Source organism: Trachinotus anak, unplaced genomic scaffold, assembly GCF_046630095.1.
Source record: "Trachinotus anak isolate AG129_WGS33_773 ecotype Australia unplaced genomic scaffold, CSIRO_AGI_Tana_v1 ptg000022l, whole genome shotgun sequence".
Classification (NCBI taxonomy): domain Eukaryota; kingdom Metazoa; phylum Chordata; class Actinopteri; order Carangiformes; family Carangidae; genus Trachinotus; species Trachinotus anak.
The window spans coordinates 1,021,539-1,042,500 of record NW_027273873.1 but is presented as its reverse complement, the minus strand read 5'-3'; the positions used below and the strand labels follow the sequence as shown (position 1 = coordinate 1,042,500).

Sequence of the window (20,962 nt, the reverse complement as noted above, 5' to 3'; positions counted from 1 at the left end):
GCTCGGTCAGTCTGGAGGAAAAAGGCCTGATGCACAGCAGACTCTGTGACTTTGAGCACATGTGGAACCACTAACATTAATGACGGCTCTGCTCCGTTCAGTGTCCCAGGGAGCCGGCCCTGGAACTGGCTCACCTGAACGTAACGCAGCCATAATCAGTGTTATTGATTACACCTGTCAAAAAGGTCAGCGGCCACGATGAACCGCAGTAACTGTAGTAATCATCTGATGTTTCATCTGACGTCATCACCAGGGTTAATGCCCAAACATCCCCATCAGCCTCTGCTTTGTAGTAATAATTAGCTTGTGTTAGCATGCTAAAATGCTAACCTAAGATGTTGGTAAACAGCGACTTTAATTCATATTATAGAAACGTATGTAACAGGACTTCAATTAAAACAAAGCTGACTTTCATGCAGGAGACAGTTTGTGTCCAGTGACTTGTCCTTCATTTTTTAAACAGTAATAAAGAACTTTCCCTGATACTAATCAGAATGTTATCCAAACACATGAAACATATTTTCTTTGTTAGTCATCTTTGACAATAAAGTTTAATCTATAAACATCCTGCTTCAGAGCAGTATGTACTTTAAGGGAATATACTTCTTTGTCTTTAATAACCTAATATATCTTTAAGTTTATGGTTTTCATTAAAAGATGAATATAAGCCAACATATAATTCATAATAAACATGTTGGAGCTGAATAATAAACCTGTCTGAGCTGGAACTGATATTGATTAATTTTTTTTAAGCAAAAAGCTGCCAACATGACTAATCTGGGCAAAGAAAGCAGCGTTCTCTTAAGAACAGAGGCAGAGAGCAAACTTGTTTTCGTGCTCTATCACTGGGTTTGAATAAAGCCTGAACAGCACATTATGAGGAGTGATCCAGCTTAATGAGTCTGTCACTGGGAGTTTTTCTTGGAAAGTGTTTGTTTGCTGCCTGTTTGTCTTGGTTACTGAGCGCTCCTCCTGATTCCTCTCTGCTTCTTGTAGCATGAAGCCACGTCTCTGTAATTGCTGTTTGTGGGTATCTGAGGTTCCCTCCCTCCAATGATCAGCGAAGAGCTCGTAGCTTAGCCTTGTATTCATTTAGCGCCACGTCTCCTGGCTGAACGCCTCGGTGATCAAAAGGCTCGACTGGCTGCGGTTGGACGCGCTCTTTAGACACGCAGAGCTGAACAATCTGCAGCGACGACGGCAGGACGAATGTTCTCTGGCACATGTTCATCTCTGAACGCTGGAACACACGATTATCCAGCTACGCGTGTCACAGGAGGTTTCATCCTCGATCTATTGACGCCGTGGCGCACGTAAACAAACACCTTATCAGATGACTTTGTGCAGCACTCGCACAGTTCAGGAGAGCAGTGGACCTCTGACAGACCAGCACAGCACAGTGCAAACAGACCTCAGATCATCACTCGATCTGAAGGCTGCTGAGGTGACCCGCTGTGTGAGACGGCCGAGGACATAAACACAGCACAAGACATGAGATACAGCATGTTCACAAACAGTCACTACACATATCAGTCTGCATGTAACACAGTACACAGAGAGAAACAGACCCACATCACAGTCTGAAGGCTGTGAACTCACCGATCCACATTTTACAATTCAATTCAATTCAATTTTATTTGTATAGAATATAATAGTATTTCTGATTTATCACCAGGCCTCAGCATGTAGTTGGCATTAGCAGGTAAGGCCTTTTTTCATTTGCAAAATATTCTTTAGTTGCAACCTGATTGTATCAACCAGTTAAAGATGATGAAGATCAGGTGTCTCACCTTGTTAACGTCCATATGATGGTTTTATATAATAGCCAGAGTTAGCATTGGCACAACCAACATCTTAGGTTAGCATTTTAGCATGCTGCCAGTTACAAGCTAACAAACAACATAAACTAATAAAAGACGCTAACGACGCTAACCGTTCTGATCCGTCTGCTTGTCTCTGATTCTGGTCGCAACAGTCTCCTCATCGTGTGATGATATGGTAAAATAAAATAGGCTGGTTTTAAATAAACAAAGATTCATTTAAAGTAAATGGTGTTTTGGTAAATGGCAACAAGTACTTCCACAATAAATATCAAACACGGTTTGATATTTGTAATGCATTCAAACTCAAATTCTGAATGTTTCTGCTGCTTCCTGAAAACAAACCATTTAAAAGCTCAGAAACGCTGCCCAAACGAAATGATAAATCGTAATGCGTTGAGCAGTCAGAGTCTAATTCCTGCCTGTCACATACGTTCTACATTATTTCACCCTCCCACCCGCAACAGATCCACTATGACTCGGCGTGTCCGATCCACACAACACTACGCTCATTGTGAATTTACAACTAAACATCTGAGAACAAATCACAGAACAAGATGAAGAGGCTGCAGGTGACGAGTTTACGTTCTTAGGTGAACATCTGAATCTGTTCTACTGATAATAGCACCACATAATCTAATGTTAATGTAATCAGAAGCTTGAAAAGATAATTAATTAGGAATAGTTCAACATTTTGAGATATGAATTAATTTGTTTTCCTTCTGGGAGAGAGATGAGGATGTGTTTGAATCAGAGAAACAAGCTACGACACTGATCTTTAGAGGTGCTGGTCGACCTGCGTAGTTGTGAACACTGTGTCCCCCCACGCTTCTAGTCCCTATGCTAAGCTAGGCTAACAACAGCAAATACACTAATTTCTATCAATGAATTATGAAGCTGAGTATACACAGTGGACCCACCCAGCAAGATGCCACTACACCACTGATGAAGCCCACGAATCATGAGGCCTGTTACCACACAACCACATGATTTCATGTGTTTAAACTGAATCTCAGTCCAACTGCGATGGAACCAGGTGACAGCTGAAGTGTGTGTGTCAGAGGATGAACGGGAATCTTCCGTCACGGCTTCTGAAGCTGAATGTAAATGTTTGATGTGTCTGTGCTGACAGTGTTGTCAGGGAGGAGAGAAGGAAAGACCACACTGGGTTGATTTGTTTCTGATACGACGATGGCTGAATGTGAGGCAGCAGTGTTATTTGACTGTATACAGATTGACAGCTCGACATAAATGGATGGTGGTGCACGCAGGACTGACAGCTCTATAGTGCCTGTGGGTGCACAGTGTACTCCATCTACAGTCTACGCTTATAGAACTGCCGCAAAACCTGTATGGACAAACAGAGAGGCAACATATTTTTGTTTGAATCATTTCTGGGTTTTATTCAGACCAGTAACTCTGTCCACGCTGCAAGAGTTCAGAACGCACCACAAATGATTAAACCAGATCCAGAATGACATTTTAAATAATACCCCAAAACTAAAGAAAACCAAAGATCTTCATGCCCAAACTCATCAATCGCTAACAAAACACTGTAGACTGTTATAATTACAGTCTACACCAATCAGAATAAGACTAATTAAATAATTTGATTTTTCCAGGCTTTCAGGACAACAATAGCAGCCTGAGAGGCATCAAAATAAAGCAAACATTTTAATCTATAATCATCTGTGCATCAGCATACTTCAGGGTGTTGTCAAATCATTTCATGAGAAACTGACACTCTTGGTATGTTTGGTACGTAGCACACAAAAGAAAACGTGACTCACTTTCCACTTCATGCAGCTCACACAATCCATTCTCCTCCACACGAATATTTCTGAATCTGTCAGCCACGACAGTCAGAGGAAGAAAACCAGTGCAACTGAACATCTTTGGTTTATGGATATGTGAGATGTAAAATATGAATTCTGTGTTGCAGTCAGGGTAAAAAAGAGGAAAACTCTGTACTATTTTGATGCCAGAGAAACACTGTACATTTGTTTATGCTGGGTTTTTGTTCATCTTGAGTTGAACTGTACATCTCAACACATTTGGTTACAGTGCGTTGAGATGTTGGTTTAGGTTAAAGGAGCTAGTAGTACGTTTTGATGTTGCTGCAAACGTTAGCATTAACAGCTGTTTACTTACCAGGGTTTCAGTCTGTGTTCACAATACGAGAGTTTATAATACGTCCTGCGAGCAGCTACTTCTTCAGGACGGACTGGACGCTACACTGACTCAGTATCGGAAAGTGACAACACAGGCCAACCATGCTGGAGCTAGCTGGTTAGCATGCTAAATTCAGGAAAAGAAGTGATAGAAATAGAACTAAAACAAAAGGGCTGTTTTCCACCTCAGCTGTTGGTGAGTGAAGGGATGAGGTTTGATGCAGAACTCAACGTTTCTTCTAGATGGGTGAGTAAGCAGCTGTTGATGCTAACATTAGTCAAGTCAAGTCGAATTTTATCTATTTAGTGCCAAATCACTACAGATGTTATCTCAAGGCACTTTCCAAATGAAGGAGGTCAAGACCTTCTCTTTAAAGTTTAAGAAAGAGACCCAACAATTCCCACTGAGACCAAGCACTTAGCAAAACCTATAAGTAGCTCCTTTAATATTGTGTGAATGCACAACTCAAGATATAGGTCCAATTTCCAGTGAGGTGGAAAGTACGCAGAGACCAAAATCAGCACTGTATTAAACATTAGGTCTTCCAACCTGAGAGGACCACATAAGATGTTTCTCCATAACTTCTGATACAACTCAGTGTTTCCTCAAGTAGCAGGTCTACAGCAGTAGGAGGTAAACTGTTAAAAACTACTGTTAATGTTCATGTGTGTTGTTATGTTGTGGTAAAGGTTTGGTTAGGTTTAGCGAAAGGTCTAGTTTGGGTAAAAATAACTATTTCATTAAGGTCAGAGGATGTTCACTGTCATGGTTGCAGTAATAAAGACAGTGTTAAGGTTAGAGACAACCTTGACTATCGGTTTGAAACAGGAAATGAACAGTGGTTTTCCGTCCAATGCTTTCACTCTGCAACAAAATTTGCAGAAAGGACTGATGTTGACTCACATGATGTGCTGGATGTTGCTTAGCAATAAAACATAATGAGCTGCTTGCACCAACGACCTACGGGGTCATTTATTTATGAGAAGACATATTAAAACAACACAGGGGGCTGCACTGGTGGAGGTGCGTTGTTCAAGGTACTGGTGAAATAATTAAATATGGTGGAGGAATGGTCACTGAGGGTTTAAGAACTTTTGACCGAACATAATATCTTATGAGTGTCTGTAAAGTAACATCCAGTATTCACATTCATACATTCATGTGGGTTTGAATGTAGGTTTGTACAGAGAGTGTGAGGCAGAACGTCACTGGATGTTTGATTCTGAAAGTCTAGAGATATTCGTTCTCTTTTCTCTGCATCCTTCTTTAGGTTGTATGTGTTGTTATGTTTGAATGTTTACTGTGCATTATTTAAAAAAAAAAATTTAAAACATGATTTAGGCTGAAAGTGTTCCATTTGATGGGAGTTTTTATTTCACTGCATAATTTTTTGAGTGCAGTGACTAAAATTCACAGCATCAACTCTTCTCTCTGATACAGTTTTACACATCGTGCTGCATTTGACACTTTTATTTCATTCTGCATGCGAACTGAGATTTTGTGCTGAGAGCGAGGAGTGTTGCGTTTTGCAGCGTTTGGCACATTGAGACTCAGTGAAAACTGAGTCAAAGCTTCATAAAAAAAACTGCGAGAGAAAGAGAGAGAGAGAGAGAGAGACAGATAGATGAAGAGGGAGAGAGAGAGAGAGAGAGAGAGATCGGTCTGTGTTACTGTCAAAGTGCAGTGGAGCGCAACACACTTCTCCAGGGTACAGCACATCACTCTCACTCTGACTGCTGCGTGTGTGATGCAGTGTGTGTATTTGTGTTCATGTTTCTGCACGTATGACTTTGAGTGAAGCAGGTTTCCACATATATGAACTTGTGGGTTTATGTATTTGTGCACATCTTTCTGTATGCATGTGTGCTTGAATTTCTGTGTTAATGTGTGTGTGTGTGTGTGTGTGTGTGTGTGTGTGTGTGCGCGCGCCTCAGGCCTTGCACTGAGTGTAAAGACTCCAGTGCTGGCCCAGGGGTCACAGAGGGCTGCTGAATCCTGACCTACATCGTGCTGCTGTTAAGATCCGAGTCTCTTTAACTTTCCTGCATCTTAACTTTCACATGTGATTTTATCACACAAACCACCACTTTTACAGTTTTGTCGTCACTTGGACTCAGTGGACATAATGACAGAATATCCTTCAGGGCTGGAGCTGTCCTTTTACGTCCCGAGTTGGCAGAATGGTGACACACTTACATTTTACATTTGAGGCTTTCTGTTTTTTTCAGAAAGATAATCCACAATGAGCCATGTAGTTACCAAAAAATGAATTTTTTTACATAACTGATGTAAAATATCAGTTAAATTCTAAAATAATTGATTCTGCCTTATCTATTGTGTATTATTGATTTCTTAAAGGTCCCATATAGTGTAAAGCAAGATATCCATGTGTTTGTAATTATAAAGCAGGTCTAGGTTCTATATTAATACTGTGAAAGTATCAAAGCCTCAGTCCACAGAGAAATGCACACAGCCTGTATTCAGACACTGAGCCTTAAAACCAGCCGTCAGGACTTCTGGAACTTTGTGATGTCACAATAAAGCAGTCACTGCTCTCAATAATGCCCCAAAGCCCCGCCCACCTGGACCCACCATCCAACCTTGAAGGATTTGGTTTCTCCAAATCTGCTGTATTTTTATTGGATCACTCAGAAAACAGAGGCTCAGATCCTCTCTTCTGATTGGCTGACTGACCTCCAGAGAGAAGCCTGAGAGAGGAGATGTAAAACTACACTGAGATGGTTTTTGGTTCTAAAAACCTTAAACATGCTTGTATCGTAACACCAAGATACACAGCAGCGTGGCAGCAGAAGTCGAGTAGAAGACGACACCATAAAAGTAAAATGGATGGAAAAGATGCAGGTTTCAAAATATATTCAAAAAAAAAAAAAAAAAAAAAAAAAATCAGCTGTGCAAATTAAAACAGAAATGTATTTAATGGTGTGTTTCTGTGAATGATACTGAATCAGAATCAGGTTTATTGCCAAGTAGGTTTTTCCATACAAGGAATTTGCTTCAGTGTTTCGGTGTAGTAAGAAGAAAAGGTATAAAGACAGATACAGCAAATCAATGCAGTCAGATAGCTAAAATACAAAAATATCATAAAATATATAAATAAAATACAAATATGTGCAATATGAATGGTGCAATAGTTACAGTATGGAAAACAAGTAATCCAATTTCACAGTGCCAAGTATCTTAATTGTCCCCTACAGGGAAATTGATTTGCAGGCAGGGTATACAGAGGAGTCAGGTGGGGAGGAGGAGGCAGAGACAGTGGGGGTCTCTGGCCTTGTTGATGAGGCTGGGAAAAATGTAAACAGAACCCTTTGTTTGTTTACAAGACAACTCCACAGGACACAGAGACGTGCAGCTTTTAGATTAATGAGAGGTGAGCCAAGTGTAAAAATGTAGTCCGAAATGAAATTCTGAAATGTCCTACAACAGCCACCGTATGGAGGATAAGCCCCTTTGGTTCAGGTAACAGCTTGGTCTTTCATTTAGGAAGCTAAATAAAAACTACAAGTGGTGAGGATCTAAAAACCTGTTAAACTTTCTCTCCATTTTTCATCCATCCAGTGTTTTTTGTGGTTAATGAACATTGCAGCTTCACAGGAGAACCAGGGCAGCAACAGATTTTCAGTCTCTCATTTGGTGAGAGCCATCTGTCTGAGCTATATATGTTGACAATGAGTGAAATCAGTATTCTCACACTACGTGTCATGGAGGGTTAAGGGTCTTCCCAGGACACCTCAGCAGCTGTTCCCACTAGTCAACTCACCTTCAGCCAGAATGAGAGGAAATAATCAGTGAAATCAGCTGCTGTGTAGCTGGAACAAAAACCTACAGACTCTTTTTCCGGCTCTCCAACTTATACTAAATGGCCCAGTTTTTATCTTTTTATATAGAAAGACAGTGTGAATCATATGCCACGTTATGCAACACAATTGTAGTCAGTCACGCCAAAAAGTTCGATCAAAAGAACTGACTGACCTTGTATTGGAGGCTGAACTCCCACTTTGGCACAGTGTATTTATGCTGCCCCTCTTCTTCATCAATACTACACATAATACAATATAGTAATTTGGTAGAGACAGAATAACTTGAGAAGATACACCTGCTAAAAACCTTCCTTTAGCTTTAGCTACAGTCCAAACTCTGATATGTCTCATCAGGCCAAGACTCATGAACCGTCTCACCACCGACACCGAGAGGAGCTGCACTTTGTGGACGAGTATGGCCAGCCAATCACTATGCAGGCGGAAGGGAGAAGGGGACGTGGTCATAGGAGGCGGCGGTCCCGTTGTGCAATTGAATGCAGCGCTCCAACAGAAAGACACTGGGAGGCCCTGAGAGCCATGGGACTGATGGAGGGTGAGGAAGGCCAGGGAGACGGCTACAGCGCAGGGTAGGTACTGTGGGGAAAGCCTGGGGAGAGGAGTGAGGGGTAAAGGGTTCTAGGGTGGGACAAGGACAGAATGATGTAACTGGGATCATCCCGGGTGAAGGAAGGGAGACTGAGGACATACTGTTAAGCTTTTCAGTTTTATAGCAATGTATGAATCTTATTTGTGTCAGTATTAATGTTTTTATGTGAGCATTGTGTAGCCTTGAGGACATACATGCAAATAAAGAAAGCAATTGTAAAACCACTGCTCATAATAATTATAAAAGGTTAAGATAAGATGACGCTTTAATAAGGATTGGAGAACGGGCAGTTGACCTTGGCTAGGTATATAATTAACACTACCTATTATAAAACTTTGGGAATGGGATGCAGGGTTGAGGCTGTGGGTAAGTAGTTAGGAGAGAGGTAAACAAATGTGATCAGGGTAAAAATCAAAAAACTGGGTCGGTTCAAACCAGGGTAAAGGTTTGAGAATAATGGTATATATTTGTGTTTGTGGTAAACAATTTGACACCAGGGTAGAAGTTTGGGAATGAAGCAAAATTTTCGGACTCAGATAAAAAGGTTCCTGTGGTAAATAACCAGTAATTGAATGAACATTTGGGACAGGGTCAAAGTTGTGGACTCGGTAAAGGCCAACAAGTCGTCCAACCTACACAACCGTTTTGATCATTTTTATCTACCCTCTGATACGACCCATAAATGCATTTCCTGAATTTGTGTCCCCTACTGGCAGTAGGAAACAGATAAACTGTTACAAATCACTGTTGGAAAAATGACTAACCACTTTTATGATGTGATGGAGGAAAAAAAACAAAGAAACAACTTGGTTAGGTTTAGGGGAAGATCAGGTTTGAGTAGGACTGTCCCATATATTATGGGATCGCCCTGTACTTGAAAATAAAATGCTGTGTCCTGTATTGAAGCAATACATCCCTTGTTTCTTTACATAGAGTGGCGGGAAAAGTTGGGATAAGGTGCAATTGTGTAAATAGAAAGGTGGTTTGGAAGTAAAGTCAAAGTTTTGGAAAATATTTTGGAAAAGTGCAAAAGTGTAAATACAGGGTAGAAGTTTTGGACAAGAGGAAAAATTTTAGGATGGGAAAAAACAAAAAAACTGGTTTGAGAACGGGCCACCGTAGAAGGACTGAAGTGAGAGGTTCTGTCGATTTACGACTCAAATAGAGGGAAAATATATTTTACTTTGGGGTTTGTGGCCAAGTTTCGTTTGCAAGGTCAGCATGATGTTGCATTGGTCTCTCATTCGGCTCATAAATATTCATGAGTTGAAGGTTGTTCTGCTGTCAGTGCAAAACATGGTGTTATTATGCATGTAGATGAAGACTATAAATATTCATAGCGAAATGTACACATCACAGATTATATCTTTCCCATTCAAGCATAGACCTACGTGATGTGAAGGCTGAAATTCTCGGTGCACTCTCTGACTTATAAATTCTCTTTGACATCACCTTCTTATAAAACATGACATCACGCAATTGCCTCGTCTACACAGGCCCTACTACGGTCACATGACTGTGTCACCTGACCTATACCCTGCCAATGGTCGCATGATGATGTCGCCTGATGTGTATCCACCCAATGGCTACCTGCCCAGACCATCAAATGACCAGCACCTGGGTAACAACTACCTGCCCAGCGTCTCCTACAGCTTAGATCACCTGGACAGGCTGGACTACCAGGTGAGTCATGATTGTGTTGTTTATCCTTCTTTTCCAATCTCAACTTATGTTTATTGATGACTATTATAATTTCATCTTCTCTTGCTGTTCCAGGGTCCGGAAATGTTGCCCTACCAGCCGAACTCAGAGAGCTGTCTGATTGGATGTTACAACACTGAAGAAATGGAGCACAAGAATTTCCCCAGACAGGTTTCAGTGATTTACATCATAACTGTTTTCTTTTTTAGTAACTAACAGTAGTTATTTACATATGTAGTTTCTTAAAATTTTAACCTGATAAATTTACGCTGATTTAGTGCATTCTTGTACTTTTACTGTACTTTTAAGTAACTTAACTTTTAATTCAATCGAAATTCTCCCTTAATGTCTCTATAGTCCGACTATCATCCACCTTGGCGGTCTGATCGTCCTCTAGGATACCTTCCCCTCAGCGAGCTCGATAGTGGGCTCGGCTGTGGCCCCGACAGCCCACACCACCGGATGACATACTCCGAGGCCGAGACAGATGCCATGTCATCACTGCCAGGCCACACCCCTTCTTCCCAAGGCTCTTCCTCTTCCTCCGAATCCCTGATCTCCTCTGAACCCAGCGACTCGGGCTTCCACAGCGTCAGCACCGGGGAGCACAGACGGTTGCACAAGATTCATGGAAGTCATGTCCATCGGCAAACTCATCATCTCCGCTCAGGCCACTCCCCTCGAGAGCAGAGAGGACGCTGGGATTTGGAATCTATCCCTGAGACAACTCCGATGACTCATCCGGGAGCACCACAGGCGTCCCGTTGCACTGTGGGTAACAGCACAACCACAACAGTTCACTTCCACAGAGCTGAGAGGAGTCCCACCTTACCTCGCCACTGCTCGCCACCCTCCCCCTCCATGGGTAAATAAATCTCTACAAATCATTTTCTTAAACTGTCCATCATGCCACATGATCCTGTAACATAAAACCTACTGGGACAAACATAAACACAGTATTTATTAGCAGAGGAACATTCCAATAAATCCCTCTAACCCGGGGTTGTTGGGTGAAGAACCCCTGTGTGCATTGTTTAGCACTAAGAAGCTACAGGTCCCTTGTTGAGACACTCCCACAGTGGGAGGATGGGGTTTACGCAGGCAGCAACATGCTAGCTCTAATGGCTACAGACAGATTTATAGATTTACAGATGTAACGTAAACCTCTGCACATGATTTCTTTTTTCTATCCACAGGGTGTCGTACCGAGCCCTGCCAGCGGAGGGCACTGTGGCTGGAGCAGCAGCAGGGAGGAGGCAGGACGATAGAGGCTCCGGGGCGCAGTCGAACAATAACAGATTTGAGTGAAGGACGGCGCCGCCGCAGGGCCAGTCACCCCAACATGACAGATCCAAACACTCTGAAAAACAAACTCCAGACCAGCCAGCCAAGTGCATCCAGCAACGCACTTGGGCCGAGGAGCAGGGCCAGTTATCCCAGTAACTGTCACCCCACCAGTCACCTCAGCATAGACAGAACCAGTCTGACCAATCATCAGAACATGTTGAGAAACAGCCAAGGCACCAGTCGGAGCAGAGAAGAGGACTCCCTCTCCAAGAGTCCTGGATCGGGCTCCAGTGGAGCATCAGACTTTCGTGGTTTTCAGACTCTTGGGAATCGCACCGGCAATGTTAAAGGGCCCCCTGTTCCTTTTTACAGTACGCTGGGGGCCCCGCAACGGAGCCCTCGCTCTCCACCCTCTCCCCGTTCCAGACTGTCCAATCAGAAGTCAGTCAGGAACCAGCTGCTTAGAGCCCGAGCTCACCGATTGGCCAGGGAGCGCAGCGAGGTCACAACAGATGAGGAGATGCGAGGAGAGGGGGAGAAAGAAGGGGAGGAGGAAGGAGATGATGGCCGATTGGCGGGGCGATACTGGAGCCGGACGGAAAGGAGACGTCACCTGGCGCTGTCACGGCAACACAGAGAGAGGAGGGGAGGAGGGGAGGAGCAGGCTGGGGGACTTCAGGGGTCACTGTCGTCTCAGACGGTGCTGGAGCTGAGCCACATGAAGCAGAACCGGCTGAGGAACAGCAAGCTGCTCGATGATTGGACGACAGTGGAGGAGCTGCTGACTCATGGGACACGCGTGGAAAGCGACAGTCAGCTCTGTCCCAGCCCTCTGTTGTCGGTTACTACTGTCTGATTGGAAAACCTCTCACACAGTTGTACCATCAGTTGCTGGTGATTGACTGAAACCTTCAGTCTGTCACTCAGGCTCAGATTCACTGAAGGTTTGGGTGATGAAAGTGTAAAGCTCTGCGAAAATGACCAAATCAGAAAGATGAGTAGTAACTGTGCACAGTAACTGCTGAGCTCGTGCTGATCCTATGTATCAATCACATGTGATAAATCACATTATTTTGAACAGATGCAAAGCTTTGTTCATCAAGAACAGATGTTTAGGAACACAGCGCTCAGTGAATATTGTCATAAAGCAGGGAGAGAAGCTAAAGGACAAACAGATGGGTTTAACCATGCAAAGCAGAGGCTGTTACAACGAAAAGAAAACATATGGGCAACACAGAGGGGGTTCTCAAGTTTGCCAGGTTTGGCAGGTTGGTTTTATTGCAAATCTCATAGGCTCATACCAATTTTTAACATCATCTTGATTACTCTCAGTCATCCAGGTCCCATGGACACACTTTACAGACGTCATGAACCAAACACACTAAGTAAGAATCCTGCACAGAGTAGCTGGAAACAGCTTGCTAATTAGCTTACAAGCTCACTGACAAGCTTCTTGCTACGTGAACTGCAGAAACAGGTGATGTGACAGCGACGTTATGTCCTGATTGGTGAGAAGAACTACAGACATGTCAACAAACTGTTAGCAGAATGGCTCCAATCACACCACTGCTGGAGGTCACGTCAAAATAACCCTTAAATATCATGCTGCTTGTTTGTATTTGGTTTTACTTGGTAAGAAGCTGCTACAAACACATAACACAACAACAAAAGCAGCTAATTTAGCACGAGCGCTAACCACCTGGATTAATGTGTGAGCGCTCTCAAATTGGAATTATGGCCTCATGGTAATTAACTTACTAACTAGTGAGCTAGCTGTTTGCTAACTAACTTACTAGATAGTTAGCTCATTAACTAGCTTGTTGCAGTCAGACAACGACACAATCAACACAGATGAAACATGTTTACGATCTAGTGACAAAAAGAGTTTATTATTTTCTAAAACTTGTTGCCAACAGTTTCACATGGACACGTTTGTGAGAGCCTGAAGGACTCAACCACACAGTGTATATGCAACTACAAAACCAAACGCTTGAAGACAACTGTTGGCTCTCAGTGGATTTAGCAATATTAGTGTCCTTTTCACACTGCACTGCATACAACCCCTGCAGTCAGAAAGATCCTCACAGACCTAATCACATGACATTTACATTACACACACAAAGCGGTTGCCCAGACTCATTAAGTAAAATCTGAGCTGCAGTGAAACTTAAATTGCAGAACCATCAGTAAATTGGATTTCCACCGCGACCTTAGTGAATCTGGATCTGAGTTGTGTTATGGCTGATGCGTCAGACCCTGGAAGTGTCGCTTCAAATGGGTCTGAAATAAAAGAGCGATGGGAGAATTAAAAACGTGGCCAAAGATAATAAAAGTGGGGCTCAGGAGGAAAATCACCTACAGTCTATCCTCAGAAAAGGTCGAAATGAACATGAATCATCAAGTATGACAATCTTGGAGAGACTGATTCAATCTAGTTTAAAGCAACATCAGTGTCTGACAGAACCTCTGATGAAACGTTTGCTATAGAAATGAGTTTCTGCAGGTTAAAGGACACTAACGAGCTGCACGGGCTCCAAACTCTGCAGCGTTAACAGACTCACTGGACTGACCGGATTCTTCACACACCAGACCGACTGTGACTGGTGAAATATCACACCATCGGCTCTGCTGCCTGGTGGAAAAGTGTCTTCATCTCCTTTTCTGGTTTACTGCCTTTGTTTCTGTCTCTGTGCCATAAAATGTCAAGGTCGAGTCTCTGAAATTACAAAATGTTGGGAGGCTCTGCTCGGTTCAAGCTTGTTAGAGGATTTCTGCACCTGTGTGATCAAACAGCCTTTAAATCCTCTCAGTCTGCGTTTCACCACACTGTTGTTTTTTCCAGTCACCACTTCCACTGGCTCCTCCTGGGTGGTTTACCGTTCTAATCTCCACACACTCACACAGACTTGGAGTGTAAATAAATCAGACTCTGTGGAGAAGTCTCACAAGTCTCCACGCAGCACTGTGTGCAACTGGGTTTCTATTTTAAAAGACTTCTATTCGGTTCGTTGTCTTGTGCTGCATTCAGTGATTTCAGCTGTCCGAAGATGACTTGTGCAGTGTATCTGTTCAGCAAATGAAGGCTGGCCTGTTGTGCCATAGATCAGAGATCATATAATCTTTAAAGGAATAATTTGACATTTTGGGAAATACATTTATTCACTTTCATGCCGAGAGTCACATGAGATCATGTCTCACTTTAAATATGACGCAATGGCCAAGAGACAGTTAGCTTAGCTTAGCATGAAGACTGGAAACTCAGGGAAACTTGGCGAATCCAGCTCATAACTCTATTACACTTTGGTTTCTGTACAGATGAAATAAAGGAGATATAACATGTTCATTAGTGACCTTTAGAGAATGTGGGGGGTAGATTTTATTTACCTCTGGACAGAGCCAGCCTAACCCTAACCCTAGCCATTTCCCCCTCTATCCAGGCTTCATGCTAAGCTAAGCTAACCAGCTGCTCGGTGTAGCCTCATATTTAATGGACAGACTCATTTGACTCTCAACACATTTTGTAATATGTCAACCTGTTCCTTCAATGTGTTTCAGCTCCTGACATCTGTAAAAATATAACCATCTGACGCGGTAACACAAGAGAAGACACCGCACATCACCAACTCTCAGCACACATCACAACGTGGAGTGCTTCGTTATGAAGTGAGCCATCAGCAGCAAAGTCAAACAGACGGAGCTACTTTTCAATCTTCACATGACTAAATGAGACTTTTATCCAGCCTGAAATTCAGGGAGTTTTTTCCCCAAAAAATATCGGATCAGATTTTAAATCTAGTTTGTCATCTGATTATGTGTGTGGCGGAGTACTGGGTCACAGCAGCAGGAGCACACTGGTCCCAGTACAGCCAGCCAGCAGGTTGCACAGTCGGTTCCCTTGCAGCGTAGTGAGATATAACAGTGTAACAGTGGGATTACACTCCTGACAAATCCAGTATCTCCTTTAGGTTGTCACAAAAACTGCTATGAGCCAATATGATTACAGGCACCTTTGGAAGAATCTTTGTTGGATGAATTTGAGAAATGTTAATCAGGGTTAAATGTTATGATGTAATAATGTGTCATATGATGAAACTGTTCAATGCAATTTTGTTAAATACAAGAAAATGTTGATTTATTTTCATATTGTGTGGGTGTCTGGTGGAGGTGAAATCCTGAAGACAGGATCACAAAGCTGGACTCATCAAATCAATATATTTGAGGATTTCTTTTTCTATACCGTGGGTGTGTGTGTGTGTGTGTGTGTGTGTGTGTGTGTGTTGAATGGCCATGAAAGAAAGAGAACATAAAGTTTGATACTAACTTGTTAGTAGTGTTTAGCCAAAGATATTGTGTGACTTTGGTTTGTGGACAATCTGGAATAACTGTACGATGTAAAAGTCTATTTTATAATCATATTAGTTTTTATATATTTTATCCATTATTTTGCCTTGAGTAGAAAATTACTTCAGCTTTTCACCAACATCTTGTTATGCTAGTGTCTGTATGTAGATGTTAGTGTACAATCAACTGTTGGCATAAACAAGAGTTATTATTACAGTATAAACCTAGCATGCTAACTCATGATTAGCACAGAACAAGCATGTCCAGGTTCACCCAAAGAATTATGAGTGTTAAAGTCAGTGTCTTTGTATTTTTTCCACAGACTGGACTTTTTATTTGTTCGAGCTCAAGTTTAGTAACTGAATTGCTGGAAATATATCAAAATGTATTAATAATGTATTAATATGTATTAATAATATTGCAAATTAAGGAACTAACTAACTATTGATGTGGCTGAATTGAAGTTGTTCTCCATACGACCAAATTTCATGACAGTGAAAAAAGATGTTTTTTTTTTTTTTTAAAGGATGACTCTGGTGATATTCTATGTTTTTCATCTTGTCAACAAACCACATGTCTAAATTCAAATTAATGGTTATTTAACTCATCCAACAACTGTTGTGTCCAGATACATCTTATTCCTCTGAGCTCCATTGTTGTCCAGTAACTATTAAAACACATGTGTGAGCCACAGTTTCACTGGGTGACATGTTCCTTCATCACCATGAACACACACTGTTTATTTACACTCAGTCCCACACACACGTCACTGCGGTACCAAATGTGGATTAATCTGCCACTGAAAATAGGCCCTAACAAATGCACAATTTCCTCTTGTTTGTTTGTTAAAACTACAGTGAGCAGCTGTTTTAAGAATTGACAGAGACGTTTTGAAATAATGAAACAATATATTTATGAGATGTTTTTAAAGATTCATGTCTTTGGTAGGAGCCAATGGGCTCGGAGCTGAGGGCAGTCAGATGGACGAACACACTGTCTGAAATCACTGCCTGTTTACATATTATAGTGCACTATATTTACTGTCAACCAGGTCTGAATGATATGCCAACAAATCATATTGCAGTTATTTTGGCAGATACTGCAATTGTGATTTTTGTGATATTTCCATTAATTGTTCAGCCGTACCATCCACTACATTACATGAACGCCTAATTCTTGAGTGTGACTTTGATGCACTATATTAGTTCCATCAACAAAATCTCACAGTGAATGAAAAGTGTGACGTCCGTGTTCACCTCTGTCTGCGAACAGTGTCTCATACGTAGGGAGTGGTGAAGGACAGAACCAGGGAGGGACTGTGGTTCTTTTCATGAGCTGTTGACAACATGAAACATGGAGAATAACATCGGCCTCGTCCCTTAACATTTAGTTTGCTTTACATGAGGAGATGATCTGAGAGGTTATGAGATTTTCTGATGGTTCAAAAGTTTTAAATCAAATCTGAGAACTTCACTTTTAAGACTTCAGGGTGAAAATTGTGAAGAAAAATTAAATACATTTCTTTTCATTGATGTTATGAAAACAGTGGAGAAGTTGAGAGTCTGCTTTGTGAACCTGGTCCTGACTCTTTCATTTTGAGTGTTTTTTTTAAGGGCTGTGCAGTAATCAGAGGTGTAGTTGTCGTACGACTGTCCTGCAGTCTGTGGTGTTGTGGGTCTGCTCGTAGGGACTTAGTACAACTGCACTGTAATGTCTTGTGCTCAGGTTTGTGTGTGTGTGACGTCAGGAGTGTGTGTGTGATGAGCTCATGATGATACAGGACGGGCTGTACGACATGACAGTTCAGCTCTCTGTATTTCTGTGTCCACGCAGCCTGTGACCTGACAACATGTGTACGAACCTGTCGACCTGCAGATTATCGACGGGAGTCTGGTGGATCTCATCCAGACTCCAGTAAAACAATGTCAGTAAACTGTGAAAACTTAACTATCATTGCTGTGAGTTTAGTTCGCTGTCAAATGGAATTTAAAGTTTACTCCAGTGTTTGGTTTTACACTTTCATTATCTTTACTTTTGGACTCAAATCCAATCACTTCTTTCAACGTCAGCCGCCGGCTGCTCGTTCTCACCATGATGCTGAATCACTGCTGTTTTCTGTGCTGATTTAAAACGTCATTAATTGAAGATGAATTTCTTTTAAACCAGATTTTGGTGACACTTTTTTACATTTTACAGATCCACTACTTCCTCATAATTTATTTTAAAATTCCTTGAAGATAACATGTAGTTCGGTTCTGATTACAGGAAAAAAGACAAAGTTGTGAGACAGTTATTTTAATTTGTTCAATTTGTTGTGTTGAGCTTATCAATATTTAAATGAATTTACATGAAAGAAAAAGCAGTGAATGTTTATTACTCATTCATTTATTACTGGACCCTTTATTCTATATATTATTTTGCTAAACTGTCCTCTGAATGAGGTCGTGCTGTAGTTTAGCATTCTACCTGTAATTACTACCAAATTACTCCTGTAGGAGGAATAAATGGAAATAAATTGGAATTTACAGAACCATAAAATAAAGCATTACATTGATTAATGAGCTGTTATTTCCAAATAAGTTTCCTGAGCTATGAAATTTTTTTGGTACTAATTATAGGGAAATAAGTAGTAAAGTAAATATCAATTCATTATTAATCCATTATAGAAAACTTTATTCTGCATATATGACCAATCTTACAAAACCTATGTGTGTACAGTTATCATTTCACTTTTACATGCTCTGCTGACCTGCTATCACTAATTAGTTGGAAGTGGACCTGCTGTATTCAACACTGAGTCTATTTTAATATTACACAGTTCTGTCACTGGAGATTTCTTTCATTTTTGTTTTTCTTTACAGTGACAACACAGAAAAAATAACAGTGAACTATTTTCCCTTTGAATAATCAGCTGCTAAACAGATATACTGTTTATTTATAAGATAAAATAATATTTCAAATTTCTACATTTCTTCATCACAGCCCTGATTTTTTGGAAAAACAGTGAGAATCAACAGTTAGTGTGGATGAGACACTGCTGCACCAAGTTCATAAGTTCAGTGTACAGAGGACAGCTGGGGCTGAAAATCTCGCCTAATGCAGCTTTGGGGAATCAGAGCATGATGGGAAAACAGACGCACATGCTGCCTCCCGGTTCAGGGCTCTGGATGTGAGTCGTTGGTGCTTCGCCCCAAATCAAACAGTTCGACCTCATGTGGAGCAGAGTCAGTGGAGCGAACAGGTTCTCGTCCGCTGGTGAAGTCAGACACTGAGGCCGTCGAACAGACTGTTACATCGAGACTGTCCTGTAACAAACGAGGTCATAGGTCGTCTGTCAGCAGGTTACTATGACCCATGGTTAGGTTTTGTTGCTAGGCAACACCTAGTGGTCGTAGTAATGATGACAGGAGCAAAGGGAAAAGTGCGGCGACGTAGGGACAGTCCTGTTGGTCGTATCCGAGGGTAGAAAAAAACGACCTGTGTGGTTTTCAGGTTGGAGAACTGCTGAGGTTAAAACCCAGTGATAAACTGGTCTGACAAACAACTGAACAACAATTAGCAGATTAATGCAAAATATCTGAACTTGTCCTGACTGATGACAACTCCAAAGTCAACTTCCATTGTTTTCATCTTGCAGCAGTTTCCAGTTCGGTCTTTATTGTGCTGTATTGTATGAGAACTGCTCTGAATTAGGATGAATTACTTTGACACAGAGCTGCCATGTTGACTGTCACTGTCCATTATTTTGATCTGATTTTATTTTTCTCTTGCAGCTCAAGTTTTTAATTTTTTTTTAAATTATCACCTCTGCTGGTTTAAATGTAACTTTATTTATCAGTGTTATTAACAACGGCTGAACAGCTGTTGTTATTAACACCTGAGCTTTTCATTCTGTGACAAGTCTGAATTTCAGCAGTGAAACGGATCATTGTGACACACGGCTGACTAATGAATCACCTGAAGTTCTGATCCTCCAACTGTTCAGGAGCTGTTGACTGACAGCTCTCTGGGTTTGGACAAACACTTTCCACTGACAGCCATGTTGGCGCTTCAGTCCTGCTCTGTGACCGTTGCTACAGCAACCGGCGTTTCTACGGCAGCTGATGCCTCAGCTCTTGGCCTTGTCACCATGGTGATGTTTTGTGGAGGACGATGGGACTTATTTACAGCTAACACTCGTCAGCTGTGCAGAGAAAAGCAGCAGCAGTGACATTAAAACCACATGGACTGAGTCTGGGTGCAGATCTGTTTCCAGCACCTGTGGATCGTGAACAGACCCCACCACCAAACGGCCGCCTCAGCCGGTCTAACCAGTAGACAGCAATAGATGTGATTTATTTTAGAATCTATTTTCATGCTGTAATAAAACAGTGAACTCCTCAGGGCCTCCTGTTGTCCTTCTGAATCTGAAAGTGCGTCATCACTGCAACATGAGCTGAGGCGGAGCGACCTCTGCTGGTGACCGAGCGGCCTTACAGCTGCTGGACAAATAAATGACAAAAGTAAACAACGAACAAGTGAAACTACATCAGCAGGAGGAGAATCAAATCAGGAAAATGACTGATTAGTGTAACACACAGTCAGTTCACTGTTTCAGACAGAAACACAACACATTTTGACACTGTCGGTTTTTCCTGCTCAGGTATAAAACAGTCATTTCTAACCACAGTTTGCTGTGGACCCCACACCCCCCTCATACACCCCCACAGGTGCTCTGTGTTTTGTCTGACTGGACTCCTCCTCAGAAGAGTATGGGTGTGAACACAAGGATGTAGGTTTCACAGCTGTCATGGGAAAGATTCATGTTACTGAGCTCCCACAGCAGAGTGAGATATGCACTGATAATAAAACAGATAATTGAACACTGACTCTATGAAATCTGGGTTTAATGATGTTGAACAACAGACCTTAGCTGGTATGAGGCGTTGATGTTGGAAATACTTGATCTATTTCAACAGTTCACAATTCAGACAATGGTCCTTACTCAGTGGGAGTTTTTAGCAACAGGAGGAAAGTTGTGCATCTGTTGAATCTCCTGGTGAAATCACATAAAAGTTGAACGACCATGTAAGAAAATATCTGAGTCTTTTAAATGTCCCATATGTTGATCTCCATCAGAAGATATATTTGTGCTGTTAAGAACCAAAAACCATCTCGGTGCAGTTTTACATCTCAACAGGTCTGATTGTTTTCTGAGTGATTGAATTGGATGG

General features: G+C 41.8%; 1 protein-coding gene across 4 annotated transcripts in view; it reads left to right on the top strand.

Moving 5' to 3' along the window:
• Positions 1 to 20,729, top strand: part of LOC139606531 (uncharacterized) — a 27,224-nt gene extending 6,495 nt beyond the window's left edge. The window contains exons 2-8 of one of the 4 annotated variants that reach the window (XR_011684646.1): positions 1 to 3,021; positions 8,168 to 8,400; positions 9,917 to 10,103; positions 10,197 to 10,292; positions 10,479 to 10,986; positions 11,318 to 17,238; positions 17,304 to 20,729. The exon at positions 1 to 3,021 is cut by the window's left edge and continues 20 nt beyond it. Coding sequence is in view for 1 of the 4 variants with exons in the window: in XM_071458761.1 (XP_071314862.1) it covers positions 8,168 to 8,400; positions 9,917 to 10,103; positions 10,197 to 10,292; positions 10,479 to 10,986; positions 11,318 to 12,264 (1,971 nt within the window). In the remaining 3 variants the exon portion in view is untranslated. Of the gene's footprint in view, positions 3,022 to 8,167; positions 8,401 to 8,439; positions 10,104 to 10,196; positions 10,293 to 10,478; positions 10,987 to 11,317 lie in introns of those variants that run through there. The other 3 variants (XR_011684645.1, XM_071458761.1, XR_011684647.1) reach the window with 3 other exon arrangements.
• Positions 20,730 to 20,962: the final 233 nt, after the last annotated feature.